We start from the raw sequence: 16,558 nt of genomic DNA on the forward strand, positions 1-16,558 counted from the left end.
TCAGCTCCAACCCCTCAGCTGCAGTCTGAAAGCAGTCCTGCCTTCCCAAGGACGTGCTAGGAGACACTCTTGTCTGAGTTAGGCCACAAAATCCCACAAAAGGTGTTGAAATGGTTCTGAGTTTACTCCATCCTTCTCCAGTCACAGTCCTGGAGCAGTCCTGCCCACCCAGGTACACTGAGAGACAAGCCCACCTGTATGCTGGGAGGCAGGCCTACCAATCTACGACCGCACGCTGGGAGGCAGGCCCACCAATCTACAACTGCACAGGCTGAAGGAGCCCTGTGACCCAGCTCCAGCCCCACTCCGCCATGGTCTGAAGGCAGTCCTGCCCTCTCCAAGAACCTGACAGGAGGCATGCACATGTGTGCCCCTAGAGGCAGGCCTACAGACCTCAGTCTCAGCTGTGAACCTTAAAGCAGCCTTGTGACTTAGTTTCATCCCCTTTTAACCACAGTTTGGGGTCAGTCCTGCCTGTCAGGGACTCACCCAGTGACTGAGTGCACCCTTGTCCCAGAGCTAGGCCTATTCCTCAAGGTCTTAGAGGCAGTCCAGTCTGCCCAGGGACCAGACATGATCAATGCCTGCTCCTTCCTTGAATAGGCCCACCAACCACAAACCCCACTGTAGACTCAGCAGCAGCCATGTGACTAAACTAATCCTGGAGGCAATCCCTTCAGAGACCCAACAGATCTTTATCTGCCAAAATCAGTCTGTAAAGGCTGAAAGAGGCATTTGCTCCTTCAAATTGAGACACCAATGCAAGGCTCTATGAATAATAAAGAATCAGGCCAACACGATGCCACAGCTGGGCATGGTGGCTCACGCCTGTCATCCCAGCACTTTGGGAGGCTGAGGCAGGTAGGTTGCTTGAGGTCAGGAGTTCGAGACCAGCCTGGCCAACACGGTGAAACCCCGTCTCTACTAAAAATATAAAAATTAACCGAGCATGGTGGTGCACGCTTGTAATCCCAGCTACTCGGGAGGCTGAGGTGGGAGAATCTCTCGAACCCGGGAGACAGAGGCTGCAGTGAGCTGAGATTGTGCCACTGTACTCCAGCCTGGGCGACAAGAGCGAAACTCTGTCTCAAAAAAAAAAAAAAAAAAAAAAAGATACCACCAAAGGAAACTAGTAAAGCTCCAGTAAGTGATCCCAAAGAAATGAAGATCTATAAATTGCCTGACAATTCAAAACAATCATCTTAAAGAAACTCAATAACACGTGAGATAACTGAGACAACCAAAAAAAAAAGAAAAACAAATGCATAAAATGTAAAGTTTAATAGAAAAATGGAAACCATAAAAAAGAACCAAATAGAAGTCCTAGAGCTGAAAAACACAATGATAAAATTGAAAAATTCAATAAAGAGCTTCAACAGACTCGATCATACAGAAGAAAGAATTGGTAAACTTGAAGACAAATTATTTAAAACTAACCAATTAACCAAAAAAAAGAATAAAAAAGGATTAAATATTAAAGAGTGAAAAAAGCATATGGGACCTATGGAGACCAACAAGAAAATAAATATGTGAATTATAGAAGTCTCAAAAGAAGACAGAAACAAAGGGGCAGAAAGCTTATTTAAAGAAACAAAGGTGGAAAACTTTCCAAAGCTGGGGTAGATATGGACAGATTCCATATGGATGTGGATATATGTTGATGCAAGGTTCAACATATGAAAACATATAAATGTGATACACCATATTAACAGAATAAAGGATAACAATCATATGGTCATCTCAATAGATACAGAAAAAGTATTTGACAAAATTCAACATCCTGTTTCAGTAAAAACTCTCAACAAATTAGATACAGAAGGAAAATACCTCAACGTAATAGAGGACATATACAACAAGCCTACAGCTAACATTATACTCAATAGTGAAAAGCTGAAAGCATTTCCTCTAAGATCATGAACAAGACAAGGGTGCCCACTTTCACCACTTCTATTTAATGTGTTATTGGAAGTCCTTGCCAGAGCAATTAGGCAAGAAAGGAAATAAAAGGCATCCACATCAGAAAGGAGGAAGTTAAACTGTCTCTGTTTGCCAATAACATGATCATTTCTTTTTTTATTTGAGACAGAGTCTCACTGCGTCACCCAGGCTGGAGTGCAGTGGCACGATCTTGGCTCACTGCAAGCTCCGCCTTCCGGGTTCATGCCATTCTCCTGCCTCAGCCTCCTGAGTAGCTGGGACTATAGGTGCCCACCACCACGCCTGGCTAATTTTTTTTTTTTTTTTTTTTTAGTAGAGACGGGTTTCACTGTGTTAGCCAGGATGGTCTAGATCTCCTGACCTTGTGATCCACCTGCCTCGGCCTCCCAAAGTGCTGGGATTGCAGGCGTGAGCCATCACACCCGGCCAACATGATCTTTTAAAAAAAAAACTTTTAGGTTCAGGGGTACATGTGCAGGTTTCTTATATAGGTAAACTCGTGTCATGGGGGGTTGTTGTACAGATTGTTCCATCACCCAGATACTAAACCTAGTACCTAATAGTTATTTTTTCTAATCTCTCCAACCTCTTACCCTCCACCCTCAAGTAGGACTCAGTGTCTGTTGTTCCCCTTTTTTGTATCCAAATGTTTTAATCATTTAGCTCCCACTTAATATAAGTGAGAATATGTGGTATTTAGTTTTCTGTTCCTGCGTTAGTTTGCTAAGGATAATAGCCTCCAGTTCCATCCACATTCCTGCAAAGGACATGATCTCATTCTTTTTTATGGCTGCATAGTACTTCATGGTGTATATGTACCACATTTTCTTGATCCAATCTACCACTGATGGGCATTTATATTGATTCCATGTCCTTGCTATTGTGAATACAACTACAACGAACATATGTGTGCATATATGTCTTTATGGTAGAACAATTTATATTCCTTTAGGTACATACCCAGTGATGGGATTGCTGGGTCAAGTGGCAGCTCTGTTTTTAGCTCTTTGAGGAATCACCACACTGCTTTCCACAATGGTTGAACTAATTTACATTCCCACCAACAGTGCGTATGCATTCCCTTTTCTCTGCAATCTCACCTGCATCTATTAATTTTACTTTTAATCATAGCCATTCTGACTGGTGTGAGATGGTATCATATTGTGGTTTTGATTTGCATTTCTCTAATGATCAGTGATATTAAGCTTTTTTCATATGCTTGTTGGCTAGATACATATGTCTTCTTTTGAAGAGTGGACATGATCTCTTACATACACAAAATTCTAAAAGTTCCACCAAAAAACCTGTTGGAAGTAATAAATGAATTCATTAAAGTTGCAAGATACAATATCAACATACAAAAATTAGTTGTGTTTTTATGCACTAACAATGAACTATCTGAAAAGGAAACTAAGAAAACCATCCCATTTACAATAGCATAAAAATAACAAAATACTTAGCAATAAATTTAAGTGAGGTAAAAGATCCTTGCTTAAATACTTAAATAAAATACTTAGCAATAAATTTAAGCGAGGTAAAAGAACCTTGCTTAAATACTTAAATAAAATACTTAGCAATAAATTTAAGGGAGGTAAAGGATCCTCACTTAAATTTATGGCTAATTATTTTATTATTTTTATGCTATTGTAAATGGCATTGTTTTCTTAATTTCTTTTTCAGATAGTTCATTGTTAGTGCATAAAAACACAACTAATTTTTGTATGCTGATATTGTATCTTGCAACTTTAATGAATTCATTATTACTTCTAACAGGTTTTTTGGTGGAACTTTTAGAATATATACTGAATACCATAAATATATGAATACTATAAAATATAGACTATATACTGCAAACTATAAAATATTGATGAGAGAAATTAAGGTACAAACAAATGGAAGACATTTTGTGTTCATGGATTGGAAGAATACTGTTAAAATGTCCATACTACCCGAAGCAGTCTACAAACTCAATGCAATGTCTATCAAAATTCCAATGGCTTTTTTTTTTACAGAAATAGCAAAAACAATCTTAAAATTTGTGTGGAATCACAAAATACTCTAAACAGCTAAAGCAATCTTGCAAAAGAACAACAAATCTGGATATATCACACATCCTGTTTTAAAGTATATTACAAAGCTGTAGTAATCAAAACTGTATGATATAGTCATAAAAACAGATACAATAAAACAGAATATAGAGTCCAGAAATAAACTCACACATATGCAGCCAACTAATCTTTGACAAGGGGACCAAGAATATACAATAGCAAAAGGAGCCTCTTTAGCAAATGGCGCTTGGAAAGTTGGATATCTACATGCAGAAGAGTGAAATTGGACCCTTATCTTACACCATATACAAAAATTAAATGGATTAAAAGTATAAATGTAAGACCTGAAACCATAAAATTTCTAGAAGAAGACATAAGGAAAATGCCCCTTGACATTGGTCTTGACAATGACTTTTTGGATATGACAACAAAAGCACAGGCAACAAAAGCAACAATAAAAAGTGGGTCTACATCAAACTAAAAAGCTCTGCACAGCAGAGGAAACAATCAATAAAATGAAAGTCAATCTACAGAACTGGTGAAAATCTTTGTAAACCACATATCTCAATTAGATTTATGTCCAAAATACTTAAGAAATTCATACAACTTAACAGCAAAAAAACAAATAGCCTGATTTTTTAAATGGGTAAAAGATCTGAATAGAAATTTTTTCAAAGAAAATGGCCAATAGGTATATGAAAAGGTGCTCATCTAATCATCAGGGAAATGAAAATCAAAACCACAATGAGACATCACCTCACACCTGTTAGGATGGCTATTATCAAAAAGACAAGAGATAACAAGTGTTGACAAGGGTATGGAGAAAAGGGAACCCTTGTGCACAACTGATGAGAATGATCAGTACAGCCATTATAGAAAACAGTATGGAGGTTTCTCAAAAATTAAAAATAGAGTTATTGTATGAACCAGCAGTCCCACTAGTGGGCATACATCCAAAGGAAATGAAATCACTATGTCAAAGAGATATCTGCACTCCCATCTTCATTGCGGCATCATTCCTAATAGCCAAGAAATGCAAACAAAGTGCCCGTGGATGGAAGGATGGATGGATGGATAGAAAAAATTGATACATATATGCAATGTAATACTATTCAGCTATACAAAGGAAGGAAACCCTGCCTTTTGCAACAACATGGATGAACCTGGAGGACATTATCCTCAGTGAAATAAGCCAGACACAGAAGGACAAACACTGTATGATCTCACTTGTATGTGGAATCTTAAAAACTCAACTCCATAAAAGCAGAGAGTAGAAGGGTGGTTGTTAATAGCTGGGGTTGGGGTGGGGCATGGAGATAGGTTGGTCAAAGGGCGCAAACTTTGTTAGGATGAGTAAGTTCTGGGGTCTCATGTACAGCATGGTGACTGTAGTTAATAGTACTGTGTTGTTAACTTGAAATTTGCTAAGAGAGTAGATTGTAAGTGTCCTCATCTCACACACACACGTGCACCCACCCACCTCACGTCACACACACACACACGCACCCTCACGTCACACACACACGCCCGCACCCACCTCGCGTCACACACACACACGCCTGCACCCACTTCGCGTCACACACACACGCGCACGCACCCGCCTCGCGTCACACACACACACATGCACGCACCCACCTCGCATCACACACACATGCGCATGCACCCACCTCACATCACACACATGCGCACACACCTCATCATATACACATGCGCACGCACCCACCTCATGTCACACACATATGCGCACTCACCTCATGTCACACACACGTGCACACACCTCATCACACACACATGCGCACACACCAAACTCGTATCACACACAGGCACACACACCCACAAATGGGAAGTATAAGAGGTGATGGATGTGTCATTAATTTGATAATGGTCATTTCATGATGTGTATGGATATCAAATCATTATGTGTATACCGTGAATATATACAATTTTTGTCAATTATACCTCCATAAAGTTAGGGAAAAAAGTACCAAGTGGAGCTGAAGTGGGAACAGTCCCCATCAGGAGGAGGCCAGACCCCCAACGTGGGGAGGGTCAGTGGGGACTCTGCTGCAGCAGGCAGGAGCTGGGCTGTAAGGACCAAGAGGGAGCTCGGGTCTTGGACCTGCTGAGGTGGGAGATGGAACAAAGACCTCCCCGTGGAGATGACATAAGCCCACAGGCCCCTCCTCTACAGGTTCACAGCCTGAAGGCTACAAAAGACCATCCACTGTCTGCTTCCATCTGGATGACACTGAACCTCTAGGGACAAGAAGAGTAGGCAAGGAAGCCTTAACTATACAGTGCGGGGCTGTGGCTGTCCACGTGGGAAAGATGAACAGTGTCCCTACTTCATGGTGTCAACACAAACATATCTTCATCACTCTCTCTTAGATGGAATATGGACCGGAATGTGAAAAGTGATGCCTCACCACATGGAGACAACAGCAGAGGAGAACACGCATGGCTGCGGGCTGGAGCAAGCCTTCCCAGAGACAGAGCCCTACGCTGCAGAGGAAAAGGGGATGACGGCAAGGCGTGCGTGCTCCAAACTGCGGGCACAGGCACGGCGCCGTAAGACCAGGCCATAGAGCATGCAAGATGCTCCCATGAGCAATAAAAAAGACAAAAGGGGCAAAGATCTCTCTCACATACACACACGTAACTCACCAACATGGAACTCTTAAGTGGCCAATAAATTAATGTATGAAAAAGCGCTGAACTTCGCTCATCATCAAGGAAATGCAAACCGATGCTTTCCAACAGATGGTGCAGTGTAAAATCTTCACGTGGAGAGCAAGTCCACATCGCACGCAAGGAAGTACAAATGAACAGCAGAATCACAAAACAGGATAAAGGTGGCAGGTTTAGCTGCATCTCACTCTATTTCCATAAAATCCAGGCATTGGAGCAGGACAACACGTGTGTACATGTCCCCCGCATGCTGGTGACTCAGGGCCTCCTTTGATTATTCTGTCATTTTTTGTTTTTGTTTTTAAGTTGCAATAGTGTACCAGGTCAGAACCAGGTTTTGAAAGGCCTTGAAGCTTATATGGTGGCAGCCAGTTACTTAAAGAAAAATCACAAACAATTCAGCATGGAGGCACAGCCTGTGCGGGAAGTTTCTCAGTTTTCCAGTTAATCAAAGGAAGACACGGGCTGAGGCAGATTGGGGCTGGTGGGAAGGAGGGAGGGAGGCAGGTGCCAGCACTCCAGGCTCCAGGAAGAGGAGGCTAGGCCGGGCCCTGTCCCTGTGATGTCCAAGGAAGAAAACCCTGGCCCACAGCTATGTTGTCTGCTTCCTTCCTGGGACCACAGGACACACCTTGGCTACCCCCTCCTCCTACTGCCCCAACTTCCCAGAGAACACAGGAGCTCCCTGGCTTCTGGGCAGAACCCTGACACCCGAAAACTCCAGGCCCTTTATCTCCAGCATAGCCTTCCAGGTCAGAACCAGAGCACCCACTCTGCCTCCTGTGGTCTCCACCCCACCGTCTGTGTCCCTCTCAGACCCCAGCACCTCTTTCCGTTCCTAGTTTTCTTGCCCTCTCCGCCCAAGGCTCCTCTGGCAGCCGCTTGGCATCCCCTAGGTGGCTGCCCACTCTCCTGAGAGGCAAGGTATAGTGGGGGCCTGGGGGCCGCAGGTGGTGTAGGCTGAGCTAGAGGAGGGGCTGGCCCCAGGCCCACCCTCAGCAAACCCACCCTTCAGCAGCCACCTGGGCAAGCCCAACCCTCCACTCTGCAATGAGGCCTGCAGGGCCTGGAGGCTGCCCAGGGTTCAGGCCAGTGGGGGGACACAGGGGAAGCAGGAGAGGGAGGAATGTGGGGCTGGGGCACACAGCACCCTTGGACCTGCTGGGACCCCCGTCTGTAGTGCCTTCAATAGCAGCACAGCTGGGCTGGGGGCTGGTGCTCAGCAGACGACAGCAGACTCAGGGACACCCTTCCTGGGCCTTTGGGCCAATGCACATGAAGCTGTGTTCCCTTGCTGCCCCAGAGAGTTGGGGGTGAGCCCCAGGGTAGGAGCCCTCTCCTTTGCTCCCAGTCCCACTGTAGAGGGTCCCAGGGGGCTTCAGACTCACCACATGTGCCAGCCTCTGTATCTCCCTGCCTTCCCTCCCTGGATCCCCCTGCTCCTCATCTCCATCCCATGGGCGACCCCCCCCTCCCACTCCAGACCACCCGACTTCCCTGGTGCTGAGGCTCCTTCATACCTGTCAGGACTCCACGGTGCCTGCCCGCCCAGCTCACTGTCACTGGCTCAGGAGGCAGCAGCGGCATGGAAGTCAGGAAGGGGAATGGCCTGGGCCCAGGCAGAGTGGGTGACGCCCTGGACACCCTGGAGAACCACGGGACGCTCCCATGTCCCTCCCTCTCCCTGCTTCCAAGGTAGTTGGCTGGAAGGAAGTCATCAGAAACGGCGGCTTGTGGAGCACCTGAGATGAGCTCCAGGCCTCAGGCTTCTTAAAGACACCGTGGCTGTGGCTTGGCCCAGCCATCTTGCGCCCAGCAGGTACACCATCCCGCCCAGCCATGGTGCCTGGTTCTTAGCCTTCGAGGGGACAGGTGAGTGTGCATCCACCTTCCAGATGGACCCTGAGCTGCTCCTCCCAGACCCTCTGCCCAGGATCCCCACTCACCATCCAGTGCCCAGGGCGACTGTGGGGTACCAAGGCTGCCCTCCTGGGGAGGCACGGTGGGGGAGGCACTATAAAACAACAGGGCAGGAGCCCATCTCACAGCCAGGATGGGACTGAAGATGGCTGTGGGGATGGGGCGCGGTGGGCAAGGACAAGCAGCCCCATATCCCTCCCTGACCTGGAGACTGCTCAGGACAGCCTGGAGGGGCCCCAGGGGCACAGGCAGCTCCCTGTGCCTGCTGTCCTGCCTCCCTGTGGGGGCAAGAGAAGCCTCCAGCCAGAGACCTCCACTTACAGCCGGAAGCTTGGGACACATCTGAGAGAGGCTGCTCAGGGGAGAAAATTGCTGAGGGCCCTGAGAAGCAGCGGGGGGTCTGGATCCCGGGGATTGTCTCCCCTCCCTCTGCCCCCTCCCGGCCCCACATGCTCCTAGGTGAGCACTGCAGCTCTCACATGTGGCCCTCATCCCAGAACTCCACGTTCACAGATAGCCAAGGGGCCGGGCCGCACTGTGGCCCCCAAGGGGAGGATGGAGGGCCGTGCTGAGCACCCAGTTCTCGGGGGACCTCCCCTAGGGCTCAAGAGCAGAAGCAGACAGGGCCCAGCACCCTCCCGGGCCACAGCCACTTTTCCACCTTGCAGAGCAGAGTGACCTCTGCAGGAGCCCAGGGAGGCCGCGGCAAGCCTCCTTCCACTGCGAACGCTCTGGTGGTGCCGGACTCCAAACTGCTGGAGTGCAGACAGCTGAGTCCATAAAGGGGAAAGCTGACCACGCCGACAGCGAAGGGCCCTGGGTTGTTTCTGAGGGTCTCTGAGGACAAGACACAGCTGCTGGAGACCTTGAGGCAGCAGCTGGAGGTTCGGCAGCATCTCTGCTCTAGACGGAGTCTCCTCGGGAAGAGGGGCCTCGAGGGAGAGGAAGGACAGCCTGGAGGACCCCCCAGTGTTGGGGCCTGTCCACAAACCAGGTGAGGTACCCGACTTGAAGCAAAGCAGGGGCTCCATGAGGCGTGGGTCCTCCGCGTTCCCTCCCTGACGTGCTGGTGACCACCACAGGCCGGGCAGGACCAGGATATGGCCTGAACCATGGAAGGCGCGGGGTAGGGGAGGCTTCACCACACAGAAAACACACAGGGGCGAGCATAGATTGGACAGGCAGGGCAGCCACGCAAAATGAAGTCTGAGAAAGAATTAAAGATTGAAGTGCCAAAAATTAACCAAGAGAATGAGTTCAAATGTGACCACCCATGGAAATGCATGCTGGCTTCCACCCAGGAAAGGGGCTGCAGAAAGCATTCCCACAAACCGCCAGGCGCGGCCATGCTGTCATCCCAGGGTGCTGTGCGGCACCCGCCAGGGGACCAAGAGCCAGAAAGACCGCAAGAGGCTCAGCAGGTATGGCGTCCACAGGGACCACGGCAACTACTCAGGGAACTCGGATGCCCTGGCGGCAACCATGCGTGTGGCCCCCTTCACCAATGGGTGCAAAATATGAGATTCCTGCTGGGGTGTGTACAAGGCAGGACCTATCAGCCGAGTCTCCATTAAGGGCCCAGAGCGCCGCCTTGTACTGGCGTGGTCACAGCAGCTGGAGGCTCTGCCCTGAAACGGAAGAATCCCTGCCTGGTGGGGACCACAGTGGCCGGTGAAATGTCAAATGTCAACATCTGGGAAGGGGAGGGAGAGAGGAGCTGCTCCGAGAGGGGGTGGTCCTTTCCCTTCTGAAGCCCCCAGCCCCTCCTGCCTTCCCAGGGCACAGCCGTCACGCACAGGCCACAGGGCCCCTCCTTGCTATAACAAACGACCCCGTCCTGCTCACACCACCCGCCTGGCCCCGCACCATCAGTCCCCCTCTGCCCATGGGACGTCTATCATCTGGCATCCCAGTTCTCTCTACTATGACTCGGCTCCTGCGCAGGGACTCGGTTCTTTTCTGCCAAATTCTCACCTCACCTCTCCTGTGGGTCAGAGGGCAAGGGCTCACTGCAGATGTTGACCCCATAGAGGAGACGACCGTACAGACGACATTTTGGGGAGGGCGTTCCCTGCAGAGGGCGGGGCACCGGCAGGGCTGGGCAGGAACCAGCCTGGCCAGCTCCGGAGGAGGCCGGGCAGGGTTTCTCCACGGTGGTGGGCAGTGGTAGGGGGTGGGGAGGCCTCAGGGCCCGAGCAGCAGGGATTTAATGGGCCATCCGGGAAGTGGGCGGGGAAAGACTGAGGGCCAGCATGGGCCGGGCTCTGGCTGCATGGACGGTGAGGAGGGCAGAGACGGCGGCAGGAAGGGATTCTGGAAGCGGCTTGGCTGAGCTGCATTTTGAAGGCAGAGCTGAGCAGACCTCAGGAAGGACCAGGTGTGAGGTGTGAAAGCGGAGAGGAGCCAGGGATGGTTCCTACAGAGAGGAAATTATCCAGCGCCACCAAGTGACCACAGCACCATCTCGCAAGCCAGAAAACTGCTCAAAAGATGCCAACTGTCTGCCAATCAAATGAAACAAGATAATTGCTAAGTCCCAACGAGACATTTTGGAACTTGACACACACTGCACAATTCATCTGGAAGAAAAAGCACACGGTCACCGCAGGGCCTTTCACAGGGCCGGTGAGGAGGAGGGTGGGCCTGTCCTGGCAGATGTGAAAAGGCCACAGAGCTGCAGGTGGAGACAGCAGAGCACAGGAGGGGCCCCTACGGCAACTAAGAGGCAGGCATATGCCCACCAGGGAAAAGAAATGGATTACTCGATCACACTCAGTGTTTGGAGATAGATCTAGATAGCTGGCTCTCAAACCTTACACAAAAATTAATGCTAGATTGGTTATACAATTACAGGTTAAGCAGTAATGCATTAAAACGGTGGTGAGAATCTGGGCAAAGGCTACCCTTGCATACATAAGCCCAGCAAGGGACTGCTCTCTACGCACTCCAGCAAGCCAGGCCCTGAGGAAAGGACAGGTGGATTTTACAACACGAGAAAAACTTCCACGTGCAAACTGCAAGACAGTTATTTGCACACAAGGCATAGGAGAAGTTGCTGTGCCTTTAGAGAGTTCCTATCCATCAGGAAGAGCAAACATCTCCAATAAAAAGGGACCAGTGGAGGCCGGGCGCAGTGGCTCATGCCTGTAATCCCAGCACTTTGGGAGGCTGAGGCGGGTGGATCACGAGGTCAGGAGTTTGAGACCAGCCTGCCCAACATGGAGAAACCCCATCTCTACTAAAAATACAAAATTAGCTGGGCATGGTGGCGCATTCCTGTGATCCCAGCTACTTAGGAGGCTGAGGCAGGAGAATCGCTTGAACCCAGGAGGCAGAGGTTGCAGCGAGCCGAGACCCCGCCATTGCACTCCAGCCTGGGTAACAAGAGAGAAACTCTGTCTCAAAAAAAATAATAAAAATAAAGAACATGTTCCCCAAAATGCTCAGAATGATTATCCCTGAATTGTAAGATTAAGATGATTTTCTCATTTTTAAAAATTAGTTGTTAGCATCTCACTCTCATCCAGGCCAGAGCACAGTGGTGCCATCACAGCTCACTGTAGCCTCACACTCCTAGTTCAAGCAATCCTCCCACCACAGCCTCCTGAGTAGCTGGTACTACCGGTGTGTGCGACCACACCTAAGATATTTCTTTTAGAGACAGGGCCTCACTATGCTGCCCAGGCTGGTCTGGAACTCCGGGGCTCAAGCAATCCTCCTGCCTCGGCCTCCCAAGTCACTGGGATCACAGGCATATGCCACCTCCCCCAGTTATTTTTATCACTCTTGTCTTTGCTGTCTTCTTTCTTAGATAAGCATATATTGCATATATAGTAAAAAATAAAGCTATTTTCATTTGGGGAAATTATGTTGCAGAAAAATATTTAATAAGATAGATGTTCATGGCCTAGTTCAGAACAGAGAGGATACTCCCACTTTTAGATACACATGTGTGTCTGTGTGCACTCATGCCTGTAGAGATCAGAAGGACACACACAAAGCGTTGGTACTATCCGGGTGTCTGTGATACGGTTTGGATCTATGTCTCTGCCCAAATCTCATGTTAAATTGTAATCCCCAGTGTTGGAGGTGGGGCCTGGTGGGAGGTGACTGGATCCTGGGGGCAGACTTCCCCCTCTGGTGCAGTTCTCGTGGTCATAGAATTCTCACGAGACCTGGCTGTTTTTAAAGTGTGTGGCAGGCCCTCCCCTTCCTCCCGCTCCAGCCATGCGAAGTGCTGGCTTCCCCTTCTCCTTCTGCCATGATTGAAGCTGAGCACATGCCGCCATGTTTCCTATGCAGCCTGCAGAACCCTGAGCCAATTGAACCTCCTTTCTTTATACATTTTCCGGTCTCTGATATGTACGTGTAGCAGTGCGAGAATGGACTAATACAGTGCGGATAATTGTCACTTACAGGTTCTTTCTTTTGCTTTATAGATATTCTCTAACTTTTATAGAATTAAGTGTACCATCAAATAAGTATCCATTAGCAGTTTTTTCCTTTCTAGCAGAGGTAGTGGAAGCTGGGGGTGCCTACACCCACCCAGCATCCCAGACCCCCCTGACCAGGAACAGCTCTTGGCGGCAGGGAGCCAGCTCACACAGTTACAACCCTCCCAGGGGCTGCCTGTGGCCGGTGACCAGCTGATGCAGGGGTACAAAGGCCTGGCCCCTGCATCCGTTGGGAGCCCCTATGAAAAGCCACCCAGCAGTCAGCTTGTCCCTCTGCCCAGGCTCGTTGCTGACCCCTTACAGAAGCATTTCCCAGGGCACCTCCAACAAACCCCCAGCATGGAGCCCATCTTTGGCGAGACCAAGGAAGTCAGTAAAAAAAAATCACTGCAGGTGCAGCTGCTTTGACAGCCACAAGCCAGCCTGGAGCGGGGTCTCATCTGCTTGGCTCCAGCCCCGACACAGGCTCCCACCCCCCACACTCCCAGCTATTCTGCCCTCAGCAGCAAACCCCCATCGTCCTCGTCCCTGGACGCTGTCCCCTTGTCCCCGGGGATGCTGTCGTCCTTCTCCAGGTCCGCCCCTCACTGCGCGTCTTCTCCTGCCCTCTCCGTGAATTTCCACGCAGGCCACCCTCAAAGGCAGCACTGCTCCCTGTCATTTGCTCCAGGCCCTCCTTCCTCTCATTCACAGCGATTTCCACAAACACCGTCGTCCCCAAAACACTCAGCACACAGCAGACACTCCGTAAGTGCACAGGGAACAAACGAGCACTGCAGACCCCAGTAGGAGCCTTGCACCCATGGGCACCTGAGCAGGGAGTGGAGTCTGCTGCCGCGGGCTCCTGGCAAGGTCCCAGAACAAGCTCCAGAGACCCAGGAGCTGCCCCCACCGCCATCTCTGCAGCAGGCTCCGAGTCCTGACCCTCACCTGCCTGGTCCATCAGGATGGCCCAGGCCAGGTCCCATGGGAGGCCAGGCAAGATCAAAGCCAGGGGCAGAGGCAGGCACAGGCTCCACAAAAGCTCTGGGACTTTGCCCAGCTAGGGGCAGAGCACAGCACAGACTGTCAAAATCACCCCCTGGGGCCAATTTATTGTGAGGTCGCAAGGGAGACACTGCTACAAAGCATGACCCCAAAGGTGCAGAAATGCCCGCATTAGGCTGGAAGATTCCCTGAGGTGGCTCAGGCAGGTAAGAAACCCACACAGTCCTGGGTCCTCCCCAAGCCTCGGACATGCAGCTGCTGCTTCACTGAAATTCTTCTCTCCTCCTGGAAACTTGCTCCAGTTGTGTCACTGGAGGAGGAAAAGGTGTGGGGGAGGGGGAAGAGGGGACTGGAGCTGGCCTCCCCCCAGGCCTGGCTCCAGAACTCGGGCTGTGTGGGGCGGCTGAGGACTGTGCTCTGTCTGGCGCTTTTGCAGGCAAGGAGTCGGGATGCAGCAAGGCCTGAGGGCTACCTGCCGTGATTCTTCAAAGAGGGGCCTGCCAGACCCACCAAGTCCCATCCTGGAGTCTACAAGCCAAGGAGCTGCGACTTCACCGAGGGCGCCTGTTATTAAAAGCCCCATTGGCTGGGCGTGGTGGCTCACGCCTGTAATCCCAGCACTTTGGGAGGCCGAGGTGGGTGGATCATGAGGTCAGGAGATCGAGACCATCCTGGCTAACACGGTGAAACCACATCTCTACTAAAAATACAAAAAATTAGCCTGTAGTCCCAGCTACTCAGGAGGCTGAGGCAGGAGAATCGCTGGAACCTGGGAGGCGGAGGTTGCAGTGAGTGGAGATCACGCCACTGCACTCCAGACTTGGTGACAGAGCAAGATTCCTTCTCAAAAGAAAAGAAAAAGCCCTATTTTATGGAGGGGGAAGGAGGTCAGCAGCCATTCACTTCAGGGCACAGGCCTAAGGGCAGGGGCTTTCCCAGACCCACTCCCGTCCCCACCAGGCCAGGAACCCAGCCAGGTCTCAGGAGAGCGGTCACCACCGCACAGCTTCGCACACCAGCCTCGGCAATGCCCGCCACCCTTGCGGCACCGGGCCCTGGTCACACCAAGGAGGGGAAGAGGGGAGCACGGGAGAGCAGGGTGCTTCTAGAAGCAGACACCTGTTGACATCCACACTAAGACAGTCATCTGAGACGGCAGGCTGGGAGGAAATTTCCTGAAGGAGCCGCAAGGCCAACTGCCCTGTGGTCCAGAGGCACTGGTGTCCAGCAGAGCCCCCAGGTGTCAGTGAAGCCCCTGGATGTCAGCAGAGCCCCCTAGGAGTTCAGTGAAGTTCCCAGGTGTCAGCAGAGCCCCCAGGGGTCCATGTTCCAGCTCTGCAGGGATGGGGTGGTGTCCCCTTCCAGGGTGAGGACAAGCATCATGCTGCCACAGTAGGTGAGGAAGAGCCAGGCTGCCTCAGTGGCCCCCTGACACCCACCTCCCAACAGGCCCATCTGGAAATGTTGGAAAAGTGGCCTGAATCTGGAGAGATTTCGGGAAATGAGGGTGCCCCTCACCAGCACCCCAGACCTGCGCCTTCACCCTCAGCAGCAGCGGAACCCTTGCCTCCCAGCCTGAGGGCCGACCTACCGATGGCCGCCAGGTCCCCGCAGTCCTTCTTGTGGAACTCGGTCCAGGCCTTGGTCTTGCAGTACTTGCTGCAGGTCAGGATCCCATAGCAGCGAGGGCAGGGCAAGAGGCGGACCCCGATGGAGCGGCCACACTGGTAGCAGAACTTGAAGAAGGGAATTCTGCAACAGAGCCTCACAGTCAGCAGGCGGCCACTCCAGAACCTGCTTCCCCACAAACAGCCACTGCCTGGGAGCTGTGCCTGGCCCTGAGCTCCTGGGCTATTCCCCACCATCCTGCACTGTCCCCTGCATTGGGCAGCCTTCACACACAGACAAAAACCCCCAAGTCCTCGTCCTGAGGATGTTCAGCACAGCAATATTTAGAATAGGAAACCAACACATTCCGAGCTCTGGGAACCACCTGTGCCTACCAGTAAGGGCTGATTAAGTGAATGCACGTCCATTCAGGAGACCGCCATGGTGCCACAAACACGACGATGGTGGGGAACTCCCAGGCACATAGGGAAATGTCTGTGGTACAGTGTTGCATGGGAGAAGTGACTCTTCAAGGGCAGGGCATGGAGCCTGCCTTTGGGGTGAAACTGTAAGCACCAGTCTCCTCTGCTTTAGGAGGAAAAAGAGCCTCCCTGTCCTGCACCAGTCCCCTCTCCATCACCTCGCTGGGTTGCTCAGGGTTTATGAGGTGGGGATGCCGACAAGAATAGGGCCTGGTTCCTGCCCTCTCATCCCCGAGGGGCACACAGGCATGTAAAGAGACTGTTCTGGAACAGCAGGATGAGTGCAGTGTTGAGACTCCAAGGAGAGGCCAGTGGTGGAGGGAGGGGCTAGGAAGGTGCAGGTGTGCAGGCCGTGCTGCACAGCCAGCAGGCCAGGCAAGCCTCCACAGGACATCTTGCAGAAGCACAGCCTGGGCTCAAACCCCACTCAGCA

General features: G+C 50.8%; 1 protein-coding gene across 11 annotated transcripts in view; it reads right to left on the reverse strand.

The window, feature by feature from the left end:
• Positions 1 to 16,558, reverse strand: part of ANKMY1 (ankyrin repeat and MYND domain containing 1) — a 106,229-nt gene that overhangs the window by 2,127 nt on the left and 87,544 nt on the right. For 3 of the 11 annotated variants that reach the window (XM_054479260.2, XM_054479253.2, XM_054479261.2), the window contains 2 exons: positions 15,627 to 15,787; positions 13,950 to 14,345 (listed from right to left, as the gene is read on the reverse strand). In XM_054479260.2, coding sequence (XP_054335235.2) covers positions 14,299 to 14,345; positions 15,627 to 15,787 — 208 coding nt within the window. In that variant the 3' untranslated portion in view covers positions 13,950 to 14,298. Of the gene's footprint in view, positions 1 to 13,933; positions 15,788 to 16,558 lie in introns of those variants that run through there. The other 8 variants (XM_054479258.2, XM_054479262.2, XM_054479252.2 and 5 more) reach the window with 6 other exon arrangements.

The sequence above is a fragment of the Pongo pygmaeus genome, chromosome 11 (assembly GCF_028885625.2).
Source record: "Pongo pygmaeus isolate AG05252 chromosome 11, NHGRI_mPonPyg2-v2.0_pri, whole genome shotgun sequence".
NCBI classification, from domain to species: domain Eukaryota; kingdom Metazoa; phylum Chordata; class Mammalia; order Primates; family Hominidae; genus Pongo; species Pongo pygmaeus.